The following is a 23,487-nucleotide window of genomic DNA, read 5'->3' on the forward strand; positions in this document are numbered from 1 at the left end:
GACTATTTTATATAGGTCAAGGACCAAGTGTCACTACTATAATGGATTTAAATGTGATAGAGAAATAGGATTATAAATATGATTGGTATTTGATGATTTGGGGTATAGAATAGTCTCTCCCTGGAATGCTAAATCATGATAATTTAAACATTGAATGATCTCTGATGAAAAAGTTTCTAATTGTTAAGGTTCCCTCCTTCCCTCTCTCCTCCCCTCTTTCTTTTCCCTCTTCCCCATTTTCTCCCTCCCTCCCTCCCTCCTTCCCTCCCTCCCTCCATTTCTTGTCGTTTTCAGGTGAATACTGGATCGACCCCAACCAGGGTTGCTCGAGGGACTCTTTCAAGGTCCACTGCAACTTCACAGCAGGAGGAGAGAGCTGTATCTACCCTGATAAGAAGTCTGAAGGGGTAAGTCATGGCGCTTTTACACTCACCACTGGTAAAATTGTCACATTTTGAGAGTGATAGAAATGCGAACCATACACATAGTATAGGTTTTGGTGTATATAATGAGGGAAATACAAATGATTCAAATGCATCATGCCTGCGTGGCAAAGTGATATTTCTGGTTGATTGAAAAAGTGTGTATAAAAAAATCCTTCTACATTGTTCTGTCAAGTGTCAACTATTCCCCATTTGATTGACAGGTTAAATAACTCTGACTGTATGATGCAGATAAGTTAACATTTATGTATTCTTCCCTGGCCCCAGGCAAACTACTACACATATAAATCATATATACCTCTCTCCTGACACTACTGCATAATCACATAACACTCATATATGTAACATTCATGCATCACTATTACTTTACTGGTATGAGTGTAATACCCAGGGTCCTCCAAGCCCCGAGGGGGCAGCAGCTCCATGTACGACCCTTGGTGTTACAGTTACACACTGTTACACATGACATGTCATGATGTCAAAGAATATATTTGGGGCAGTCCCTCACTGTCAACAGAGAGTCAAAGACTCCCTTCAACACACATGTACACACACACAGAAACACACACGCGCGCACACACACAGTTTTGCCGTACTATCCTCCAGGTAAGTGTCAGTGGCCTAGTGTCGTCCCTGGCCCAGTCACCTGTAATAGGTTATGGCAGGTGACAGGCACCCAGAGAGGAATTTTCTGCTGGTTGGTTATGCATGGTATAGAGGAGAGGGGGACAGGAGAGGACAGGAGAGGAGAGGTAAAACACAGGAAACTGTGTCTGCGGCAGGCCAGGGGAGATCTGTAAGGGCTCTAAGCTACAGGACATTTTAACGATCCGCTGGCACATTGAGACACAGAGGAGCAGGAGTTTGCTTAAACTCAGATAAATGAACTTGACTTTTTATAGCCGGGCAGATTGATGGGCCAGTAGGATGGCCTCGTTAGTGTGAAGGAGTGGAGAGATGGCACATGGTCAGAGACCCTGACATTGCCATGCATTGACATCCACACATGTGGGCACACACACATAGGAAGGTGTGCGCACACATACACACACACACACACACACACACACACACACACACACACACACACACACACACACACACACACACACACACACACACACACACACACACACACACACACACACACACACACACACATACACACATACACACACCTCTACATCCCTCCTAGCCTGGAACACCGTATCCCTAGTCTACCCATCATGAGTTATGCAGAGGAGAGGATAGAGGGGATCAGTTCTAGGGTATCAGTGGTCTCCTCCAGTAGAGGGGATCAGTTCTAGGGTATCAATTGTCTCCTCCAGTAGAGGGGATCAGTTCTAGGGTATCAGTGGTCTCCTCCAGTAGAGGGGATCAGTTCTAGGGTATCAGTTGTCTCCTCCAATAGAGGGGATCAGTTCTAGGGTATCAGTGGTCTCCTCCAGTAGAGGGGATCAGTTCTAGGGTATCAGTGGTCTCCTCCAGTAGAGGGGATCAGTTCTAGGGTATCAGTGGTCTCCTCCAGTAGAGGGGATCAGTTCTAGGGTATCAGTTGTCTCCTCATTAGAGGGGATCAGTTCTAGGGTATCAGTGGTCTCCTCCAGTAGAGGGGATCAGTTCTAGGGTATCAGTGGTTTCCTCCAGTAGAGGGGATCAGTTCTAGGGTATCAGTGGTCTCCTCCAGTAGAGGGGATCAGTTCTAGGATATCAGTGGTCTCCTCCAGTAGAGGGGATCAGTTCTAGGATATCAGTGGTCTCCTCCAGTAGAGGGGATCAGTTCTAGGGTATCAATTGTCTCCTCCAGTAGAGGGGATCAGTTCTAGGGTATCAGTGGTCTCCTCTAGTAGAGGGGATCAGTTCTAGGGTATCAGTTGTCTCCTCCAATAGAGGGGATCAGTTCTAGGGTATCAGTGGTCTCCTCCAGTAGAGGGGATCAGTTCTAGGGTATCAGTTGTCTCCTCCAGTAGAGGGGATCAGTTCTAGGGTATCAGTTGTCTCCTCCAGTAGAGGGGATCAGTTTTAGGGTATCAGTGGTCTCCTACAGTAGAGGGGATCAGTTCTAGGGTAGCAGTTGTCTCCTCCAGTAGATGGAATCAGTTCTAGGGTATCAGTTGTCTCCTCAGTAGAAGGGATCATTTCTAGGGTATCAGTTGTCTCCTCATTAGAGGGGATCAGTTCTAGGGTATCAGTTGTCTCCTCATTAGAGGGGATCAGTTCCAGGGTATCAGTGGTCTCCTCCAGTGGGGTCCCCGGCTGCTCGCTCCACTCATGCTAGGAGAGCTGTAAGTGCCTTTCAAGACAGCAGGGTGTGTTTAATGTATGCTGTCTCCCAGCGCTAATTGATCTCCAGCTGAACATTCATTTACACATTAAGGCATTGATGACAAGCCCTGTATAAACCCCGTATCAGACTGATCTAGCTCATTCTTGTTGTATAATAATATTCAGAATATCACACTGGAGTATCACTGGCAATGTATCTGATACTTATTGGTAGTTATAATGCAGCTAAAGCTGAATAGAATTTAAATGAAGAAAACAAAAGTTTTACTTCTGGATCACTCTACAGCAGACTCTTAACTGCTTTGTAATTGAAAATGGACTTATTGTTGGCTATGCAGCAAAATCTTATCTAGTTTTAAATGAAAACCACAAAACAAAGCCACTTGTCTTTACCTACAGTATACAGAAGAAGCTTAAATGAACACCATAAAAGCATAGACACTTCTATTTTGGTATAGAGCAGAACACTTAGCTGAAGGGAAAGGGGGCATTTTTAAGCTGGTCCTTTGGAGGCTAACAGATGCATCCTAAATGGGACCCTATTCCTTTTATAGTGCACTCCTTTTGACTAGGGCCCATTTAGGATGCATACAACATCTCTTAATGAATCACTGTGTACTCATGAATATCTGATCAGTAATTAGCTGCCAGCCAGTGTTTACACAAAACGCGATAATGGCTTGCTAAGGTATTTTACACTCTCCCGGGCTGTTCAGTGTCACACAATACTACTGCAGGTCTCTCAGACACCACAGATGGACCAAGGGAGGGAGGGTTTAGAAGAACGAGGGATAACGTTGTTATTTCTTTCAGGAGGCTATTCTTACTGTTTTTCTTTCTTTAACCATTTTTTGTCCTCCTCCTCTTCCCCCCTGTTTTGCTCCATCCATACCCAGACTAGGCTCACCTCCTGGGTAAAGGAGATCCCTGGCTCCTGGTTCAGTGAATTCAAACGTGGTAAACTGGTAAGCCCCCCTGACGCCCCCCTTCCACCCGTCCCCTTCCCTTTTTCCTGAACAGCTCATCTCATATTTTACAGAGCAAAATGGCAAAATGGCCCAAAGACTCCCCAGGCTCTTGGTATAGTCGCTACAAGCGAGGTTCCCTGGTAAGTGGCACGCCCACAGGTCTCTGGAGGCCCAGCTAGGGTGACTCCTGGCTGGGTCTCTGTGGGCCTGAGGGCCCTGCATGGTTCTAGGTTCTGGTTCTGGTTCTGGTCGGTACTGGTTCTGCATGGTTCCTGTACTGGTTGGCACTGGTCTTTGACTGGCACTCTGGCTTGTGTTTGTGGCGACACTGCTCTGCATGGTTCAGCACAATCAAGCTCAGCTCAGCACAACTTCAGTAAGACATACTGCAGTAGGTGAGTCTCTTCCTTCCAGAATAGAGGGAGACATCGTTGGTGGAACAGACAGACTGACAGACATACTTTACCATGGCAACTAGTAGTTGAAGAAGTTAGACAATTTTCCATTGAAGAAAAACTTCAATATAAATTTAAAAAAAGGTAAGTGTAGTACAAAAAGTCAATGAATTGAGTAAACAGTGTGTTGGTACTGAATGTTGCCATGGGACAGTATGAGTGTAAATGCATCCACTCAACCTGCCTCTCTCTGAAGTTGGAGAGCATCACCTAGAAGTGACTGAGTGCCTCTTATGGTTAGACACACATTTCTATTTATAACAACTACTCCTATTGCCCTCAGCATTTCCAGTTGGCTCATAGATACCTATACTGTATAGATACCTATTCATAAATCATGTGAAGCTAGTCACAGGAGAGTGATTAGGCACCATTTTGTTCCTGCTACACTCATTCCACACATTCACCTACCCATTCAATCACAAGAGGATTACAACACTGATTCAATGTGAACAGTCAAAAGTCAGGCACTCAGTCACATTCCCAGGGGCTTCTGGGTACACCCACTTTTGACTTGCGGCTGCGATGAAGAGGTAATGTTTCCATGGCGATGTAGGGCTGTTTCTACACACTGGTTCTGCGGGGCAGAGCGGGGAGGAGGGATGAGGAGGGATGAGGGAGGGGGAGGAACAGACAGGAGCAGGGGAGGACCTAGCTTTTCTGAGTACCTGAACACTCACAGGGGTGAGGGATACTACTCCCTTTAAGAGCCACTGATTCACAGACAGACACTGTTACTTGGACACAATGGATATAGTTATCATCCTCTATGAGCCCAATCTCCTATCTAATGATAGTGTGGCCACCTTGTGGGTTCCTGAAAATACAGTACAACAGATTTGATTGACTTCCCTTTAATAGTAATCTGTAATGTCCATTATTGTCCAGGTTGAGTCATATGTGTGTGTGTGTGTCTGTGTGTGCATGAGAGAGAGAGAATGTATCTATACACACACATTAGTGGCTCTCTGCTGTGACTGCATGGCATGGGCGTTGCATGCGCTTGGCTCTTGGTCTCAGTCAGTCCTGTTTGTCTGAAAGAAGAAGAGAACCCTGTGGAACGGATGGTGGAACGCTGTTGGTTGGTATGGAAACGGATCTCCAGCGTAAAATAGCATCACACCAAAGACTGATGTTCCCAAATGGATGGGTCATCAGGCATGATTTGTAATCATTAGATCCTAGCTACATTAGTATAATAGAACACATGTTGGTTTAGAATTCCACTTAAACATGGCGAATTAGGCTAATTCTAAATTGTGGAAACCGATTAAACCAAACCATTATTATTTTTCATTTATACAATTATGTTTTACATTTACTAATGAGCTCCTTTCAAAACAATACATTTCCATAATTTTCTTAATTAAAGCTTAAGTGTTCAATTACGGTTAGCTCCTCGATTGAGAGTAGTCATCACTTGTTCATTGCTAGTAGACTGCTATTCCTACAGAACCATTGAAGTCTTTCAGCAGAGAATAAGCCAGTCAGTATCTAAGACCCCAGAGCCTGTAGATTAGAGCTCCTGTAGTAACTCCTGTCTGCCTTACTGTTTCTCAGACACAAGCTTACTCATACAGCCCCAGACAGACAGACCCCATAATGCAGCAAGCCTCTCCATCTCTCCCAAAGCTGGTTGATGACAGCCTAGATATTTCACTCTAAAGGACCTAGCCGGAACACCTCTGGTATATCCCCCCTCCTGATTTGTCGTCTGAGGAATCGGAATTCTATCCTACTCACGTAGCACCGCCATGGTTTATGGGTAATGAAGCTTAGCATACTCTCTGGAGACGAGCTGGCCGCCGTTGATCTCCTTACCCACAACCCCCCTCTCTCCCTGGTGCTGCAGTGACTGATGGGACAAACCCGTGTCGCGGCGCACTGCGCGCACCGATTGGCATTCTATAATTCTGTCAAAGCAGCCGTAGCATTGGAAAGAGAGGTGAGGAATGCTGACATGTTTGAGTGACGGTGTGTCATTGCCCTGAGTCCGCCATGCTGCTGCATACACCTACAGTCTGTTGTCTGCGAAACACTCCGTCTAAAGTCATATGAAATCATAACCCCACAACGACACTACTCGGTGTCAGAATTAGAATTCACAAATAAAAGCGAGAAACCCTCCCAAGACACCTCACAGTACATGAGAATGGTGTGATGTGTAGATTTGAGTGTTCTTGGTAGAGAACAAACAATAAAGCAATGTTGTGTCTGAAATGGCACCCTATTCTTTAAATAGTGTACTACTTTTCGCAAGAGCGCTGCTCAAAAGTAGTGCACTATTTAGGGAATAGGGTGTACATACATACCCAAATATGTATAGTATGTATGTATAGTGTCTGTATTAGTCCACAGTGTCTGTTCCGACCTAGACCCTATATCTCCTTTCCTCCCTGTCTAGCTCTCGTACGTGGACGCTGAGGGCAACCCCATTGGTGTGGTCCAGATGACCTTCCTGCGTCTGCTGAGCGCGGCTGCCCGCCAGAACCTCACCTACAACTGCTACCAGTCGGTGGCCTGGCACAACCAGGACGGGGACTCATACGACAAGGCCATCCGCTTCCTGGGCTCCAACGACGAGGAGATGTCCTACGATAACAACCCCTACATCAGAGCCGTGGTGGACGGCTGTGCGGTGAGTGGATGGAAGGGTTGGGGGGGGGTGTGTGTGTGTGTGTGTGTGTGTGTGTGTGTGTGTGTGTGTGTGTGTGTGTGTGTGTGTGTGTGTGTAGGGCATAGATGTGAGTAAGGGGATTTGACGGTCATGTGTATAACGGCGTTTGTGTGTGGTGGGGGTGTGAATTGTGTGTCGGTGTGGAGAGTGAATTGTGTGTTTGTGTGGGGTGGGGGAGTGAATTGTGTGTCTGTGTGGGGTGGGGGGTGTGAATTGTGTGTCTGTGTGGGGTGGGGGAGTGAGTTGTGTGTCTGTGTGGGGTGGGGGGAATGAATTGTGTGTTTGTGTGGGGTGGGGGAATGAATTGTGTGTTTGTGTGGGGTGGGGGGAGTGAATTGTGTGTCTGTGTGGGGTAGGGGGTGTGAATTGTGTGTCTGTGTGGGGTGGGGGGAGTGAATTGTGTGTCTGTATGGGGTGGGGGGTGTGAATTGTGTGTCTGTGTGGGGTGGGGGGGGTGAATTGTGTGTTTGTGTGGGGTGGGGGAGTGAATTGTGTGTTTGTGTGGGGTGGGGGAATGAATTGTGTGTTTGTGTGGGGTGGGGGAATGAATTGTGTGTTTGTGTGGGGTGGGGGAGTGAATTGTGTGTTTGTGTGGGGTGGGGGAGTGAATTGTGTGTCTTTGTTTTGGTATTTGGTATTTTATTCGGATCCCCATTAGCTGTTGCAAAACCAGCAGCTACTCTTCCTGGGGTCCATACAAAACATGAAACATGACATAATACAGAACATTAATAGACAACAGCTCAAGGGCAGAACTACATTAAAAACAAAACAAATTACTAAAGGCATATGTAGCCTACATATCAATACAGACACACATACTATCTAGGTCAAATAGGGGAGAGGCATTGTGCCACGAGGTGTTGCTTTATCTGTTTTTGAAACCAGGTTTGCTTTTTATTTGAGCAATATGAGATTCCATGCAATAATGGCTCTATATAAAACTGTACGCTTTCTTGAATTTGTCCTGGATTGTGAACAGACTGTGAAAAGACCCCTGGCGGAATGTCTGGTGGGGTAAGTGTGTGTCAGAGCTGTGTGTAAATTGACTATGCAAACAATTTGGGATTTTAAACACATTAATGTTTCTTATAAAAAGAAGAGGTGATGCAGTCAGACTCTCCTCACCTCTTAGCCAAGAGACACTGGCATGCATACAGTAGTATTTATATCAGCCCTCTGATTACAATGAAGAGCAAGACTGGCCACTCTGTTCTGGGCCAGCTGCAGATTAACTAGGTCTTTCCTTGAAGCACTCGACCACACGACTTGACAGTAATCAAGATAAGACAAAACTAGAGCCTGCAGAACTTGCTTTTTGGAGTGTGGTGTCAAAAAAGCAGGGCATCTCTTTATTACGGACAGACCTCCCCCCATCTTTACAACCATTGAATCTATAGGTTTTGACCATGACAGTTTACAATCTAAGGTAACGCCAAGTAATTTAGTCTCCTCAACTTGTTTATTACCAGATTCAGCTGAGGACTAGAACTTAGCGAATGATTTGTACCAAATACAATGCTCTTAGTTTTAGAGATGTCCAGGGCCAGTTTATTACTAGCTACCCATTTCAAAACAAACAGCAACTCTTTGTTAACCTGTACTGCTCTGGCGTTCCGCCAGCAGAACTCCTCCCACTTTCCACTGAAAAGGCAGAGCGCGAAATTCAAAATATATTTTTTTGAAATATTTAACTTTCACACATTAACAAGTCCAATACAGCAAATGAGCCAACATGTCCGATTTTTAAAATGTTTTACAGCGAAAACAGCACGTGTATTTATGTTAGTTCACCACCAAATACAAAAAAGGACAGACATTTTTCACAGCACAGGTAGCATGCACAAAGCCAACCTAACTAACCAAGAACCAACCAAACTAACCAACAAACAACTTCATCAGATGACAGTCTTATAACATGTTATTCAATAAATCTATGTTTTGTTTGAAAAATGTGCATATTTCAGGTATAAATCATAGTTTACATTGCAGCTACAATCAGAAATTGCACCGAAAGCAGCCATAATAATTACAGACACCAACGTCAATTACCTAAATACTCATCATAAAACATTTCTGAAAAATACATAGTGTACAGCAAATGAAAGACAGGCATCTTGTGATTCCAGCCAATATTTCCGATTTATTAAGTGTTTTACAGCGAAAACACAATATAGCGTTATATTAGCTTACCACAATAGCCAGAAACACAAGCCGTTCCCCAGTAGCAAAGGTTAGCGATCGTAACAAACCAGCAAAAGATATATAATTTTTGACTAACCTTGATATGGTTCATCAGATGACAGTCCTATAACATCAGGTTATACATACACTTATGTTTTGTTCGAAAATGTGCATATTTAGAGCTGAAATCAGTGGTTATACATTGTGCTAACGTAGCTACTTTTTCCCACAACGTCCGGATATTTTTCTGACACTTTTTCTGACACACATATTCTGACCAAATAGCTATTCATAAACATAACTAAAAAATACATGTTGTATAGGAAATGATAGATACACTAGTTCTTAATGCAATCGCCGTGTTAGAATTCTAAAAATAACTTCATTACAACATAAGGCTTAGTTATGGCGAGCGAGTGCCCAAAACCTGGGCGCAAAACTAATAGTACACAGTTCGACAGATATATGAAATAGCATGATAAAATGGGTCCTAGTTTTGCTGATCTTTCATCAGAATGTTGTACAAGAGGTACTTTGTCAAGAACAATCGTTGTTTGGATTCAGAACGTCCTTTTTCCCTCTTGAATTAGCAAGCGCACTAGCCAAGTGGCTCGAAGCTCTCCTTACTGAAAAAAAGGCACATAACGCAACACGCCTAACGTCCCGAATAAATGTCAATAGTCTAATAAAACTATATTGAAAAAACATACTTTACGATGATATTGTCACATGTATCAAATAAAATCAAAGCCGGAGATAGTAGTCGCCTATAACGAAAGCTTTTCAGAAGGCAATTCCAGGTCCAACCTCGCGCTTTCCAGAAAACAGAAAATGGGTGACACGTCATTCCAAGAGGATTTATTCCATCTCAGACCAAGATAAACACTCCATTTCTTCTCTCACTGCCTCTTGACATCTAGGGGAAGGTGTATGACGTGCATGTATACTAATACGTATCATGCCCATTTATAGGCAGGACCTAGAACAGAGCATCGATTTCAGATTTTCCACTTCCTGGTCAGGAAGTTTGTGCCAAATGAGTTCTGTTTTACTCACAGATATAATTCAAACGGTTTTAGAAACTAGAGACTGTTTTCTATCGAATAGTAATAATAATATGCATATTGTACGAGCAAGAATTAAGTACGAGGCCGTTTAAATTGGTCACGATTTCCCCCCCAAAGTGAAAACAGCGCCCTCTGTCCTCTTAAGGGATTCAGTGATTTCATTAGCTGTAGTTGCTGATGCGTATATGGTTGAATCATCAGCATACATGGACACACATGCTTTGTTTAATGCCAGTGACAGGTCATTGGTAAAAATAGAAAAGAGTACAGGGCCTAGAGAGCTGCCCTGTGGTACACCACACTTTCCATGTTTGACATTAGAGAAGCTTCCATTAAAGAAAACCCTTTGAGTTCTATTAGGTATCTCTGAATCCATAATATGGCAGACGTTGATAAGCCATAACATATGTTTTTTCAACAACAGGTTACGGTTTTGTAAAGTAAGAATTTGTTCTTAACTGACTTGCCTAGTTAAATAAAGGTTAAATAAAAATTAAAAATAAAATGGTGAATAATATCAAAGGCTGCACTAAAATGTAACTGTACAGCTGCCACAACCTTCTTATTATCAATTTCTTTCAACCAATCATCAGTCATTTGTGTCAGTGCAGTACATGTTGAGTGCCATTCTCTATAAGCATGCTGAAAGGCTGTTATTAGTTTGTTTACAGAGAAATAGCATTGTATTTGGTCAACCACTCTTGGGTAGTGGAATTACTTTGGCTTCCCTCCAGGCCTGAGGACAAAGATTTTCCTCTAGGCTCAGATTAAAGATATGACAGATAAGAGGGGCTATAGAGTCAGCTACCATCCTCAGTAGCTTTCCATCTACATTGTCAATGCCAGGAGGTTTGTCATTATTGATTGATAACAATAATTTTTCCACCTCCCACACTTTATTTTCAAAATTCTAACTTAATGCTTTTCTCACATTATTTGTTTTTTATGCATGAATACGATGGCTCACTGTACATTGTTGGCATTTCCTGCTTAAGTTTGCCCACTTTGCCAATGAAGTAATCATTTAATATTTGGTAACATCAAATGGTTTTGTGATGAATAAGCCATCTGATTTGATGAAAGATGGAGTTGAAATAGTGTTTCTGCCCATAATTTCATTTAAAGTATTCCCCCAACAATGTTACATGTAGAAAATCATTCTCCATGACAATGAATTATGAACATATTGCATATAGCACCTTATTCAGATTGCTTTTGAAGCTATACAGAAATACAGTACTTATGTACTCATTGATCTTGGCTTCATAATACAGTATTTTTCTTTTTACACCTGGCTATCAGTGGAGTCTTGTCTGTCAGCGAAACAGATAATTCAGCCTAAAATAAATGCTGATATGGCTGATTACTTAAACAAATGTGGTTTCTACAGATAATTAAGATGTACAAAGTATGGCATAAGAGGACAACAATCAGATAAGAGGCAATCTGTAATTTCAATAAAGACATTAATGAGTGAGCTAGGACAGACATAGTCAATATAACTATTTGTTCAGCACTTTTGAAATGTACAGCGACAGAATTCAGAACATGGGCCGTTCTTACAGTGTTCTCCCTGTACACCAAGTCAGAACCTGTAGGATTTTTTTTCCCACCTTTATTTAACCAGGTAGGTTAGTTGAGAACAAGTTCTCATTTACAACTGCGACCTGACCAAGATAAAGCAAAGCAGTTCGACACATACAACAACACAGAGTTACACATGGAATAAACAAACATACAGTCAATAATACAGTAGAAAAAGTCTATATACAGTGTGTGCAAATGAGGAAGGGATAAGGGAGGTAAAGGCAATAAATAGGCCATGGTGGCGAAGCAATTACAATATACCAATTAAACACTGGAGTGATTGATGTGCAGAAGATGAATGTGCAAGTAGAGATACTGGGGTGCAAAGGAGCAAGATAAATAGATAAATACAGTAAGGGGATGAGGTAGTTGGATGGGCTAAATGGATGAATAAAAGGAGCATGAATAAAGGGATGAATAAAGGGGGCATATAAGCAGACAATGAAATCTCTTAGAATATTCAATGATTACGTTTCTCATATAACAGGTTATAGGCTACATGTGCTCCACCAAGTAAGAACAATAGGCGAAATTAAGAGGGGAAAATAGACTAAATTATTAGGGTGGGGCACATGGGCTACTAACAGCTTGATACACAACACATTCACTTATTATTACTTTCTTTGCTACAGTATACATATCTCCCTGGCATATTACATAATTTATACAGCAGCATACAATACATTTTTGGACTCACCTTGTTGTGCTGTGCTCACTTGAACAGGAAGGTGGCGCGGCGGTCCTTCGTGGGCAAATTTTGTCATCAAACTTTGTTAACAAAGTTTGGCATTCTCTGGATTTATGGTTCTTTCAAGACAACTGGGAACTCGGAAAAAAGCAAGGTAGAATCATGATGAGGTCAGTGATCTTCTGGTCGTAGCTCTAGAAAGAGGCCCAAGTTCCGGATTTAGAATTCCGAATTGGATGACCGTTCAACACATATTTTCCCAGTTGGAGCTTATTTTTCCAGAGTTCCTCGTTGTCTTGAACTCACTGAAGTCAGATTTTGCTGTTCTAAGTTAACAGTTGTTTTGAGCGTAGCACCAATCACACTTCATTGACAGCATGGCCAATTTTTTATGTTTATCATTTTAAACTTGGAAAAGAGATCCTTAATCCCAGACTTGGGACCACACATCCACTCCTCCGAATAGCAGACTAGTGATTGCTTTGCAATGTTTGCAGTTAGCCACTGATTCTTTCCAAACCACTCATTGTGTAATTTGTGATTTCCGACTTGTTGTGTAATGCTTATGGCCAATGGCCGTTGAGCACCGATACGTTTAATCTATAATTTCTCTTCATTTTTTTCTTCATATGACAAGGATTAAAAAGGATTTGCCAGTAGATTGTCGACTTGATTCATGATGATGACTGCTAGCTAAGATTTTGAAAGTATGATGTTGACATGATCAGTCCAATCAAAACTACTGTAGATAAAACGTGATTTGACATAATTTTATCTGTGGCCAATGACCTTGAGCCTTCTTGGATGGACACTTCAAATGTCACTCTATGGCAGCACCCAAGGGGCTTGAATTTTCAAGCTCTACCCTTAGACTTGGCGGCAACGTAGTTTCCCCATGAGTGACAGAACTACTAGAGAACATTACCAACACCTACGCTCCGTATTTTCAGCTGGCTGTCCCACCACCACAGAAAGCACTGAGCTAGGCTGAAACACCTGCATTTTGGAGCTGCCTTACTCAATAAAGCAAAAAATTGTTTGTATGTGCCTTTATTAACCTCTCTGGTACAAGTAGGACGCTAGTCAGAAATAGCATTAAAATTAATCATTTACCTTTGATGATCTTCATCTGGTGGCACTCCCAGGTCTCCATGTCAGACAATAAATGTTTGATTTGTTCATTAATGTCCCTCTTTATGACCAAAAACCTTTTTTTCTTTGCGCGTTTTGTCCAGTAATCAGAATGCTTAAGTCCAGACTAAAGGTTTTTAAAAAGTACAAGAAAAGTTAGTAGAAACATGCCAAACGATGTTTAAAATCAATCCTCGTGTTGTTTTTGTCATAAATAATCAATAATATTTCAACCGGACAAAAGCTTCGTCAATAGGAAAGGAGAAACAAGAAAGGCGAATTCCCGATCAGGCGCATGGCTAATGTCTGGAATTTTCCACTGGCCTCTGATTGAAAGTGCTGTATCTCCCTCATTTTTCAGAGTAAAAGCCTGAAACAATGCCTAAAGACTGGCCACATGTAGAGGAAGCCACATAGCTTGTGAACTGGGTCTAAGTCTTTGTATGGTGGATAGGCTTTCAATGGAAAAACAGCCTTTCAAAATAATAGTACTTCCTGGTTGGATTTTCCTCGGGTTTTCGCCTGCCATATCAGTTCTGTTATACTCACAAACATTATTTTAACAGTTTTGGAATCTTTAGAGTGTTTCCTATCCAAATCTACTAATTATATGCATATCGTATCTTCTGGGCCTGAGTAGCAAGCAGTTTAATTTGGGCACACTTTTCATCCGAAATTCCGAATGCTGCCCCCTACCCTAGTGAAGTTAACCTGTCTAGGATCAGCGTGGCGCTAGCGGCACACCCCCCCCCCCCCCCCCCCCACTGAAAAACCAGTGCCGCGAAATTCAAAAAAATTTTTTTTTTTTAATATTTAACTTTCACACATTAAAGTCCAATACAGCTAATGAAAGACACAGATCTTGTGAATCCAGTCAACATGTCCGATTTTTAAAATGTTTTACAGGGAAGACACAATATGTAAAGATGTACATCTATTACCTAAAAACACATTAGCATAATCCACCATCTTTTATTTGTCCACCAACACCAGTAGCCATCACCAATTCGGCTAAACTAAGATATTTATAGCCCCTAACCAAGAAAAAAACTCATTAGATGACAGTCTGATAACATATTTATGGTATGGGATAGGTTTTGTTAGAAAAAAGTGCATATTTCAGGTAGATGGCATAGGTTACAATTGCACCCACCGTCACAAATGGAATAGAAAAACTACTTAGAGCAACGTGTTTACCTACTTACTAATCATCAAACATTTCGTAAAAATACACAGCATACACGAATCGAAAGACACAGATCCTGTGAATACAGACAATATTTCAGATTTTCTAAGTGTCTTACAGCGAAAACACAATAAATCGTTATATTAGCATAGCACATAGCACATAGCAGCCCAGCATTGATTCTAGCCAAAGTGAGCGATAAAAGTCAACATCGCCAAAAGATATTAATTTTTTCACTAACCTTCTCAGAATTCTTCCGATGACACTCCTGTAACATCATATTACACAATCCATATAGAGTTTGATCGCAAATGTTTATATTTAGCCACCAAAATCATGGTTAGACAATGTGAAATGTAGACAAGCTGGTCAGAAAATGTCCTTGCGCCACTTAGACAGTGATCTACTCTTATACATAAATACTCATAAACGTGACTAAAAAATATAGGGTGGACAGGGATTGATAGACAATTTAATTCTTAATACAATTGCGGAATTACATTTTTTTATTTATCCTTACTTTTCAATACAGTTTGCGCCAAGCGAAGCTACGTCAAAAAACATGGCGTCCTAAGCCACACATTTATCATAATAAAAATGTCCTACCTTGAGCTGTTCTTCCATCAGTATCTTGGGCAAAGGATCCTTTCTTGGGAGTAATCGTCTTTTGGTGGAAAGCTGTCCTCTTGCCATGTGGAAATGCCAACTGCGTTCGGGATGAACTGAAAGCGTGCCCAGCTATTCACAGCGTTAAAGAAATAAATGTCCCAAAATCGCACTAAACGGATATAAATTGCTATAAAACGCTTTAAATTAACTACCTTATGATGTTTTTAACTCCTATAACGAGTGAAAAGATGACCGGAGAAATATAACAGGCTAAACTAACGCTTGGAACAGGAGAGGGTCGGTGTCCTCCACGCGCGTGACGCACCAAGAAAAGACTTGCTAGCTACAGGGTTTTTTGATTTACAGGGCCTGTGAACGCGCAATCGACCCCATTGGAATCGTCATCACGTAAAGGCATCCAGGGGAAGACGTAAGAAGTGTCCGTATAGTCATAGCAATATCAGTGCCCTTTTAACTGACTTCAGAACAGTGGCCAACATTTCTGAAATCTGAATCCATGTCAGGGAAATTGCTGTAGAATGGGCTCTGTTCCACTTAGAGACAGAATTTCAACTCCTATAGAAACTATAGACTGTTTTCTATCCAATAATAACAATAATATGCATATTGTACGATCAAGGATTTTGTGGGAAGCCGTTTCAAAAATTACCCAATTAGCATAAATAGTCTAAACAGCGCCCCCATCCCCAACAGGTTAACGTAATGATATATATATATATATATATATATATATATTACATTGTTTGCAAACTGATGTGTTACATATTAATTCCAAAATAATATGCAAAACAGGCAAGCCCCCGCCCCCCAAAAAATGACCTGAATGACAGGTCACCACTTCAAGAAGCAATTTCATAAATTCATCAAGTGCAATGTCTGGATGCTCCTTATTAATCATATCATACCAACCATTTTTTAGCATCATCCACATAAGAGTCACAACAAAATCTTTTGTATGATCTCTTATACACTATTTTAGGCCCAGCTTTTGGAACTTTGGCTTTCCTGGATATAGCCACTATTGTGATCACTGCATCCAATGGGTACGGATACATGTGATCTGTACATGTGGATGATCTTGTTCCTGTAGTGTTTGTAAATTAATAACCTGAACCAGATTACAGGCACTGGTTACAGTAAGAAGCTTCCTTTTTAGTGGACAGCTTGATGAAAACCAGTCAATATTCAAGTCCCCAAGAACGTAAACATCTCTCTGATTACATCACATACACTATCAAGCATTTCACACATATTATTTAGATTCTGACTATTAGCACTTGGTGGCCTATAGCAACACCCCAAAAGAAAATGCTTTAGATGTGCCAAGTGAACCTGCAACTACAACACTTCAATAACACTTGACATAAGATATTCTCAAAGCATTACAGGGATATCGCTCTGAATATATACAGCAACACCTCCCCATCAGCATTTCTGTCTCTTCTATAGATGCTATATCCTTGTATTGCTACTGCTGTATCATCAACTGAATTGTCTAAATGAGTCTCAGAAATGACTAATATATGAATGTTATCTGATGTTAGCAAGTTATTGATTTCATGAACCTTGTTTCTAAGGCTACATATATTAATATGGGCTATTTTCAGCCCTTTCCTGGGTAGCTTATCAGAGATATACATAATATGGAAAAGAGCAAACAAAGCAAAATAAAAATATACATTCAGAAGTCCATTAATCAATGTGTGTGTGTGTGTGTGTGTGTGTGTGTGTGTGTGTGTGTGTGTGTGTGTGTGTGTGTGTGTGTGTGTGTGTGTGTGTGTGTGTGTGTGTGTGTGTGTGTGTGTGTGTGTGTGTGTGTGTGTGTGTGTGAATGTGTTTGTGTGTTTGCTGCGGGATTGAAGCTACGGACCCATAGGCTTGGCTCTCTTATCCCTTCCAGGCTTCTGGGATGGAGGGTGGACAATGAGCCTGTCATAGCGGATGTAAGAAATGTCCCCACGCGCTCTGCCAGCTTTCAAGGCTGGGATCTTCTTTCCTCCTCTGGTGCACAGCTTCAGGATAGTCCTTGTTCAGGAAGATATACGTTCCTCTCAAGTTCCTGGCTCTTTCCAGAACAGCTACCTTGTCCTTGAACCTCAGGAACTTGACCACTTTTGGCCTGGACCTGTCACCTGGGCCAGTGGTGGGTTATCCAGTCCTATGGGCACACTCCACCTCAACCTTCCTGTGGTCCATCTTCATTTTCTCAGAGATCATTTCCCTCACTTTGTCCTCAGACTCCATCCAGGTCTCATGTTTAGATTCTGCAATTCCGTCAACAACCAAGCTATTCCACCTTCATTGTCCCTTGAGATTTATTCATCATTGTTATCCTGGATTCCCACACAGAACTGATGTCCTTTACAGATTGCTGTCATCTTGCCGTTCTCCTGTTTCAACTCATCGAGCTGACCCTGGGAGATCTGCAAGCTGTTCTTCAGGTCCTGGACCTCTCTGGTCAGGTCGTCCATTATTTTATTAGTTGAAGCCACCAGTATTTTGACAAAACACTTGAAGCTATGTTCTTGTTGTTGTAACAACTGCTTACAGAACTATTTTTGATTGTTGAAAAGATCCTTCACGTGTGATAGAGAGACACCACTGCCCTCAATGGTACTCATGCCGGCTTTGGACTTTGTCATGGTAGCTAGCAACGTAGGTTATGTTGTTACTCCTCGTAGTTTCAGACAGGGCAGTTCACAGTGAAGATTTAAAACAACAAATAGCAGGGATCTAGACAGCCACAAACCCGGGACAATCCGGAGTCCCAGCCACAATGGCTAACTGCGTCACGGGCTGCATTCAAGCCCTCAAGAAACCCTGCTAGTTTGATAGGCAGCTAGCTGGCAGCTAGCTAGCAGCTAGGCAAGCTGCTACGCCAAATAGCTCCTCAGAACCGGCCTTGGTCAGCAGGATAACTGGACAGAGCGTAACAGACCCAGCAACTGATGCCAACTGCGTCGCGGGATCCAAAATAAAAAGTTAGCTAGCTACTAAGAAACTTTCCAATACACTTTTAAAACAACAAACTTCACAAAACAATAAACCGAGCTCTCCCTCGTTCTGCGTTCAATAAGAAGTGCATTGGTGGGGGGGTGAATTGTGTGTCTGTGTGGGGGGAGTGAATTGTATGTCTGTGTGGGGTGGGGGGAATGAATTTAAGATTTGATGCAAAAAATAAACCCTACTGTATACTGTATATAGATGTCGAAGTACAGTAGCACTTTCTCACTCTGTCTATCCCTCTCTGTTTTTCAGTTGAAAAAGGGCTATGAAAAGACAGTACTGGAGATCAACACACCAAAGGTGGAACAGGTGCCTTTTGTTGACATAATGTTCAATGATTTCGGCGGGGCTACGCAGAAGTTTGGATTCGAAGTGGGTCCTGTCTGTTTCATCGGCTAAGACTGTTTACTGAACAAAATGGAGAAAATAAAAAGCATATTTATTTTCTCAGAAACAAAACACATGAATAGGACAATTTGTATTTGTGTAAAACATTCTGTGTCCAAAAGCAACAAGTATGAATAAAATACACAAAAATCAAGATGAGAATACTACAATAAATTTCTAGAGGATTCGATAAGAATAATAAAAAAAGAGCAACCTTGTAACCTCAGTGTGCCTTCTCCATCACATGCAAGTTTTGAAACTGAATACCGAGCCCTATCTTCACCCATGACCCCTATCACCGTTCCCAAACCTCCACACACTCCCAGAGCACTTGATGTAAATCCAGTCTGGTGGTCGAACTCACCGGAGGCAAACTTTTACCTGCTACTCCACTGGTTTCAGAAGGTTGCCATGGACTCCATCCCATGTGGCAGTTTTCTTCTTTGTTTTTTTTATTGTTTTTTGTTGTTGTTTTTTTGTCTCCCTCTCAATTCCCTCTTTGAATATTTTATTAATTAGTTCATTCGTTCATTCGTTTGCTCATTCATTTCGGAAACTTTGTTTTGTGCATAATTGTCTCCCCATTCTTCTGAATGGAACTTATATATATAAATATATATAAATATTTTTTGTATGTTTGTAAGTACTTTCTGTATATTTTTCCTGGTAATGTTTATTGTTTCTGGCTTCAAAACATGCATGTGACCTTTTAAGACGTGAGGTAAAAGATGTGAGGTAAATGTATGGTAAGACGTGAGGTAAAATTCGCAGATACTAAAGTAAGGAATTGGACATGTAAATTGGAGAATAGATGAGGAGGGCTTGTCTTGTTGCTGGGTGTGAAGAACACCTTATTGTAATTTAAGAACCGAATGAAAATAAAATATGGAAATATTACTCTGCGCTAGTATGTGAGAGTTGATTACCATAACAGATAATGTGTCAAGATAAAAATGACAAACATTCCTCCTCTTCTTGTGTCCTCTATTTTGGGTGCATTTTGAGATTTTATTAACTTAATAAACAACTTTGATATTTTTTTCCTTCAATAGTTCCATATTTCTACTCTATCAAACTATATATGCAGCAGGAGATGTCACTTTTCAATGAAACACAAGAAATCAATACTTAGGTGCTATTCTTTCTCCTGTGGTGCTATTATATTTTCAAGTTTGTTGTTATTTTGTAAGTACAATACTATGGTGGTGATGTTAACTTGTCACCATGACTACCCTGTCTGTCCCTGACCCTGACCCTCTTAGCCATCACCTCTGACACAACATCTTCGCTACATTCTTATTTAAGTCCAGGGATGTTTTAATGCATGCCAGTTTGCTTCATATTCATTCATAGATCCATGCAGTATTTTATTTTATGTATTTCTCTGCTTCCAAGGCCCACTTAGTAAAAACTAACAGCGTCTGATCATACTGCAAATTACTTGGAATGTGCTAATAGAAATAAGATTGTACTCAGTTGCCGAATGTGGTGCTAATTTATCAAATTTTCTTAGATGTCTTTTAAAAAGAAAGAAAACGATAGAAGCGATGCTGCAATGCTTGCATATCATGGTTCCAAGACATGGTGCATTTTGTGAATGGATCTCATGATTGGTGTTATGTACAATGGATAATCTTTTTCACTTCGTCAAGCTTTTTACTGCTTTTCTTTTTCGGGGTTGGGGGTGAAGGTGACTGGTTTGGAATGGGTACGGAGTGTCTCCCCATTTGAGTATTCCAAAGCACATGGCCGAGGAACAGTTTGGAGTTTTGGTACCTGAAACCATTAACTTTCTTACCAAAGGCTTTTTTTTATATAGCTTTAAGTTCCTAGAGGGCCAAGAATCCACTACGTATTTTGAAATCCACTATTTGAAAATGTGGTAGAATTGTCTAATGATGATTAAAATCAGATGTGTCATGTACAAGTCAAAAATATATTTTCAAACATATATTTAAAAAAATAAAAATGACAAATTTAGATATTTTTTTTAAAGTGAACGATATCTAATAGTCCATCAGATTAGCCTGCTTAAAGGTAGAAAAGCCAGATGCAAAGCTTGTTTTTGTATTGTTGTTTGGGGTCTTCTGATGTAACTGTTGTTTTACTTTCTTAAGCGCTAGTTATACCCTTGTACAAACTATGCACTCTGCCTGCTTTTGACCACTACAGCATCTGCCACAGAAAGTTTTACTGTCCTGCATAAGTAGCTTGTTTTTTGTTATGTTTTTTGTTTTTACCTTCTAGATATGTGACTTGAACCATTTACGTTAAGATACACTTATTGATCATCAATTTTTAATGTTCATTTCGATGAAGCACTCCAAATTTAACGTGTTTGCTTTCAATAAAAGGACAAAACATTTTTGTAAATTTTCAGAACCAGCAGTAATGCTGCCAATAAAGTTTTTTGTTTTGTTTTGTTTTTTGTTTTTTTATTGTTTTACGTTTGTCTGTTCGTTAGTTTTTATGGTCATGTGTGTGTAAGAGAGGATAGAAGATATATTGGTTTTATGTCAATAAATTCAAGTTTACTGTGGCCACCCACTCTTGTATGTCTTTTGAAGCATTAAAACCTATCTGTATGCATGAAATTGTAAAGTTTTTTTCTCTTGTTTTTATACTTTACAATGACATGATCTCCAACCCACTTTTTATTATTAAAATAGGTAGAATGCTACATTTCATAAAATTGAAAACGGTCATGTCCATAATTGTGAAGTGGAGAGAGAATGGTGATGTTGTAACTCTCTACCCACAGCCAATTGTCATTTGTAGTATATTTATTGTATTATTTAAAAATAAATGTAAATTGACACCATAGTGTTACTGGAAGGCGCCCTCTTTATCTCAGAAACAGAGAATTACTTATCATTAAATGGTTTTTAGTCACAATTTGCAATTTTTCTTAATGAAATATTACTGCAACTCACCTAAACACTGGTATTATGTTAGTCTACCTTGATCCAAAAATCCACCATCAATAAGATGTGGACAAAAATATGTTTTATTCATTTTTCTCACTCTTTTACAGACTGTTGGAAGACTATCATCACCTCTCTACATACAAATAGTAAGTTAAATGTTTCATCTTTTTTTATTAATAGTTATAGAATCCACAGTTAGAATATGATCTTGTGAAGCAAAACATGTTTATAGTAAGTGAAGTTACAGCATTTCTAAAATCCTTATTCTGGCATCCTGATTACGACTGAAAATCATTGCTGTCTTAATGTGTTCCGCCACCTCCACCTCTCATTAGAATACATGTCCATACAGTGCCTTCAGAAAGTATTCATACCCCTTGACTTAGTCCACATTTTGTTGTGTTACAAACTGAATTCAAAATGGATTAAATAGATTTTTTCTCACCCATTTACACACAATACCCCATAAAGACAAAGTGAATTGTATTTTTTATTTATTTGTGCACATTTATTGAAAATGAAATACAGCAATATCTCATTTACAAAAGTATTCACACCCCTCAGTCAATACATGTTAGAATCACATTTGGCAGCGATTATTGCTGTGACTCTTTCTAGGTAAATCTCTAAGAGCTTTGCACACCTGGATAGTACAATATTTGCACATTATTCTTAAAACAATTGTTCAAGCTCTGTCAAGTTGGTTGTTTCTCATTGCTAGACAGCCATATTCAAGTCTTATCATAGATTTTCACGGCGATTCAAATCAAAACTATAACTAGGCCACTCAGGAACATTCGATGTAGCCTTGGTAAGCCACTACAGTGTATATTTGGCCTTGTGTTTTAGGTTATTGTCCTGCTGAAAGGTGAATGTGTCTCCCAGTGTCTGTTGGAAAGCAGACTGAACTAGGTTTTCCTCTAGGATTTTGCCAGTCCTTAGCTCTATTCCGTTTATTTTTATCTTAAAAAACACTCTAGTCCTTTCCGATGACAAGCATTCCCATAACATGATGCAACCACCACCATGCCTGAAAATATGATGAGTGGTACTCAGTGATGTGTTGTGTTGGATTTGCTCCAAACATAACACTTTGTATTCAGGACATATTTAGGAATATTTGTATTCTGTACAGGCTTCCTTCTTTTCAATCTGACATTTAGGTTAGTATTGTGGAGTAACTACAATGTTTTGGATCCATCCTCAGTTTTTATCCTATCACAGCCATTAAACTTTGTAACTGTTTTAAAGTCCCCATTGGCCTCATGGTGAAATCCCTGAGAGGTTTCCTTCCTCTCTGGCATCTGAGTTAGGAAAGACGCCTGTAACTTTGTAGTGACTGGGTGTATTGATACACCATTCAAAGTGTAGTTAATAACTTCACCACGCTCGAAGGGATATTCAATGTCTGCTTTTTTTATGTTTACCCATCGACCAATACGTGCCCTTCTTTGTGAGCCATTGGAAAACCTCTCTGGTGTGTGTGGTTAAATCTGTGTTTGAAATTCACTGCTCGACTGAGGGACTACTCCTGAACTTATTTAGGCTTAAAAACATAATTCGCTTTGACATTATTGGGTATTGTGTGCAGGCCAGTGACACTACATCTCAATCTAATCCATTTTAAGTTCAGGCTGTAACACAACAGAAATCTGGAAAAAGTCAAGGGGTGTGAATACTTTCTGTATCTAGAGGAGACAAATATTGATACTGGGTAAACAGAGTTTAAAACAGAACGACATACAGAGATACTTACACCCCCGCATCATCTCTTCGTAGGCCTGGTGCTTATCTTTGAATTAGCTTTGGTTTTCCATTTAGGTTGTTGGTCTTTCAGCATTCTAACAGGTTCTTTAAAAACGTTG

The 23,487-nt window shown here is 40.6% G+C and overlaps 1 protein-coding gene across 1 annotated transcript in view; it reads left to right on the forward strand.

Moving 5' to 3' along the window:
* The window catches only part of LOC129819154 (collagen alpha-1(V) chain-like), a 166,989-nt gene extending 145,473 nt beyond the window's left edge, over nucleotides 1-21,516 (forward strand). Inside the window, exons 54-57 of the mRNA XM_055875716.1 lie at nucleotides 295-407; nucleotides 3,626-3,694; nucleotides 6,557-6,790; nucleotides 18,561-21,516. Coding sequence (XP_055731691.1) covers nucleotides 295-407; nucleotides 3,626-3,694; nucleotides 6,557-6,790; nucleotides 18,561-18,707 — 563 coding nt within the window. The 3' untranslated portion in view covers nucleotides 18,708-21,516. The remainder of the gene's footprint in view (nucleotides 1-294; nucleotides 408-3,625; nucleotides 3,695-6,556; nucleotides 6,791-18,560) is intronic.
* The last annotated feature ends 1,971 nt before the right edge of the window (nucleotides 21,517-23,487 follow it).

The sequence above is a fragment of the Salvelinus fontinalis genome, chromosome 21 (genome assembly GCF_029448725.1).
Source record: "Salvelinus fontinalis isolate EN_2023a chromosome 21, ASM2944872v1, whole genome shotgun sequence".
NCBI lineage: Eukaryota > Metazoa > Chordata > Actinopteri > Salmoniformes > Salmonidae > Salvelinus > Salvelinus fontinalis.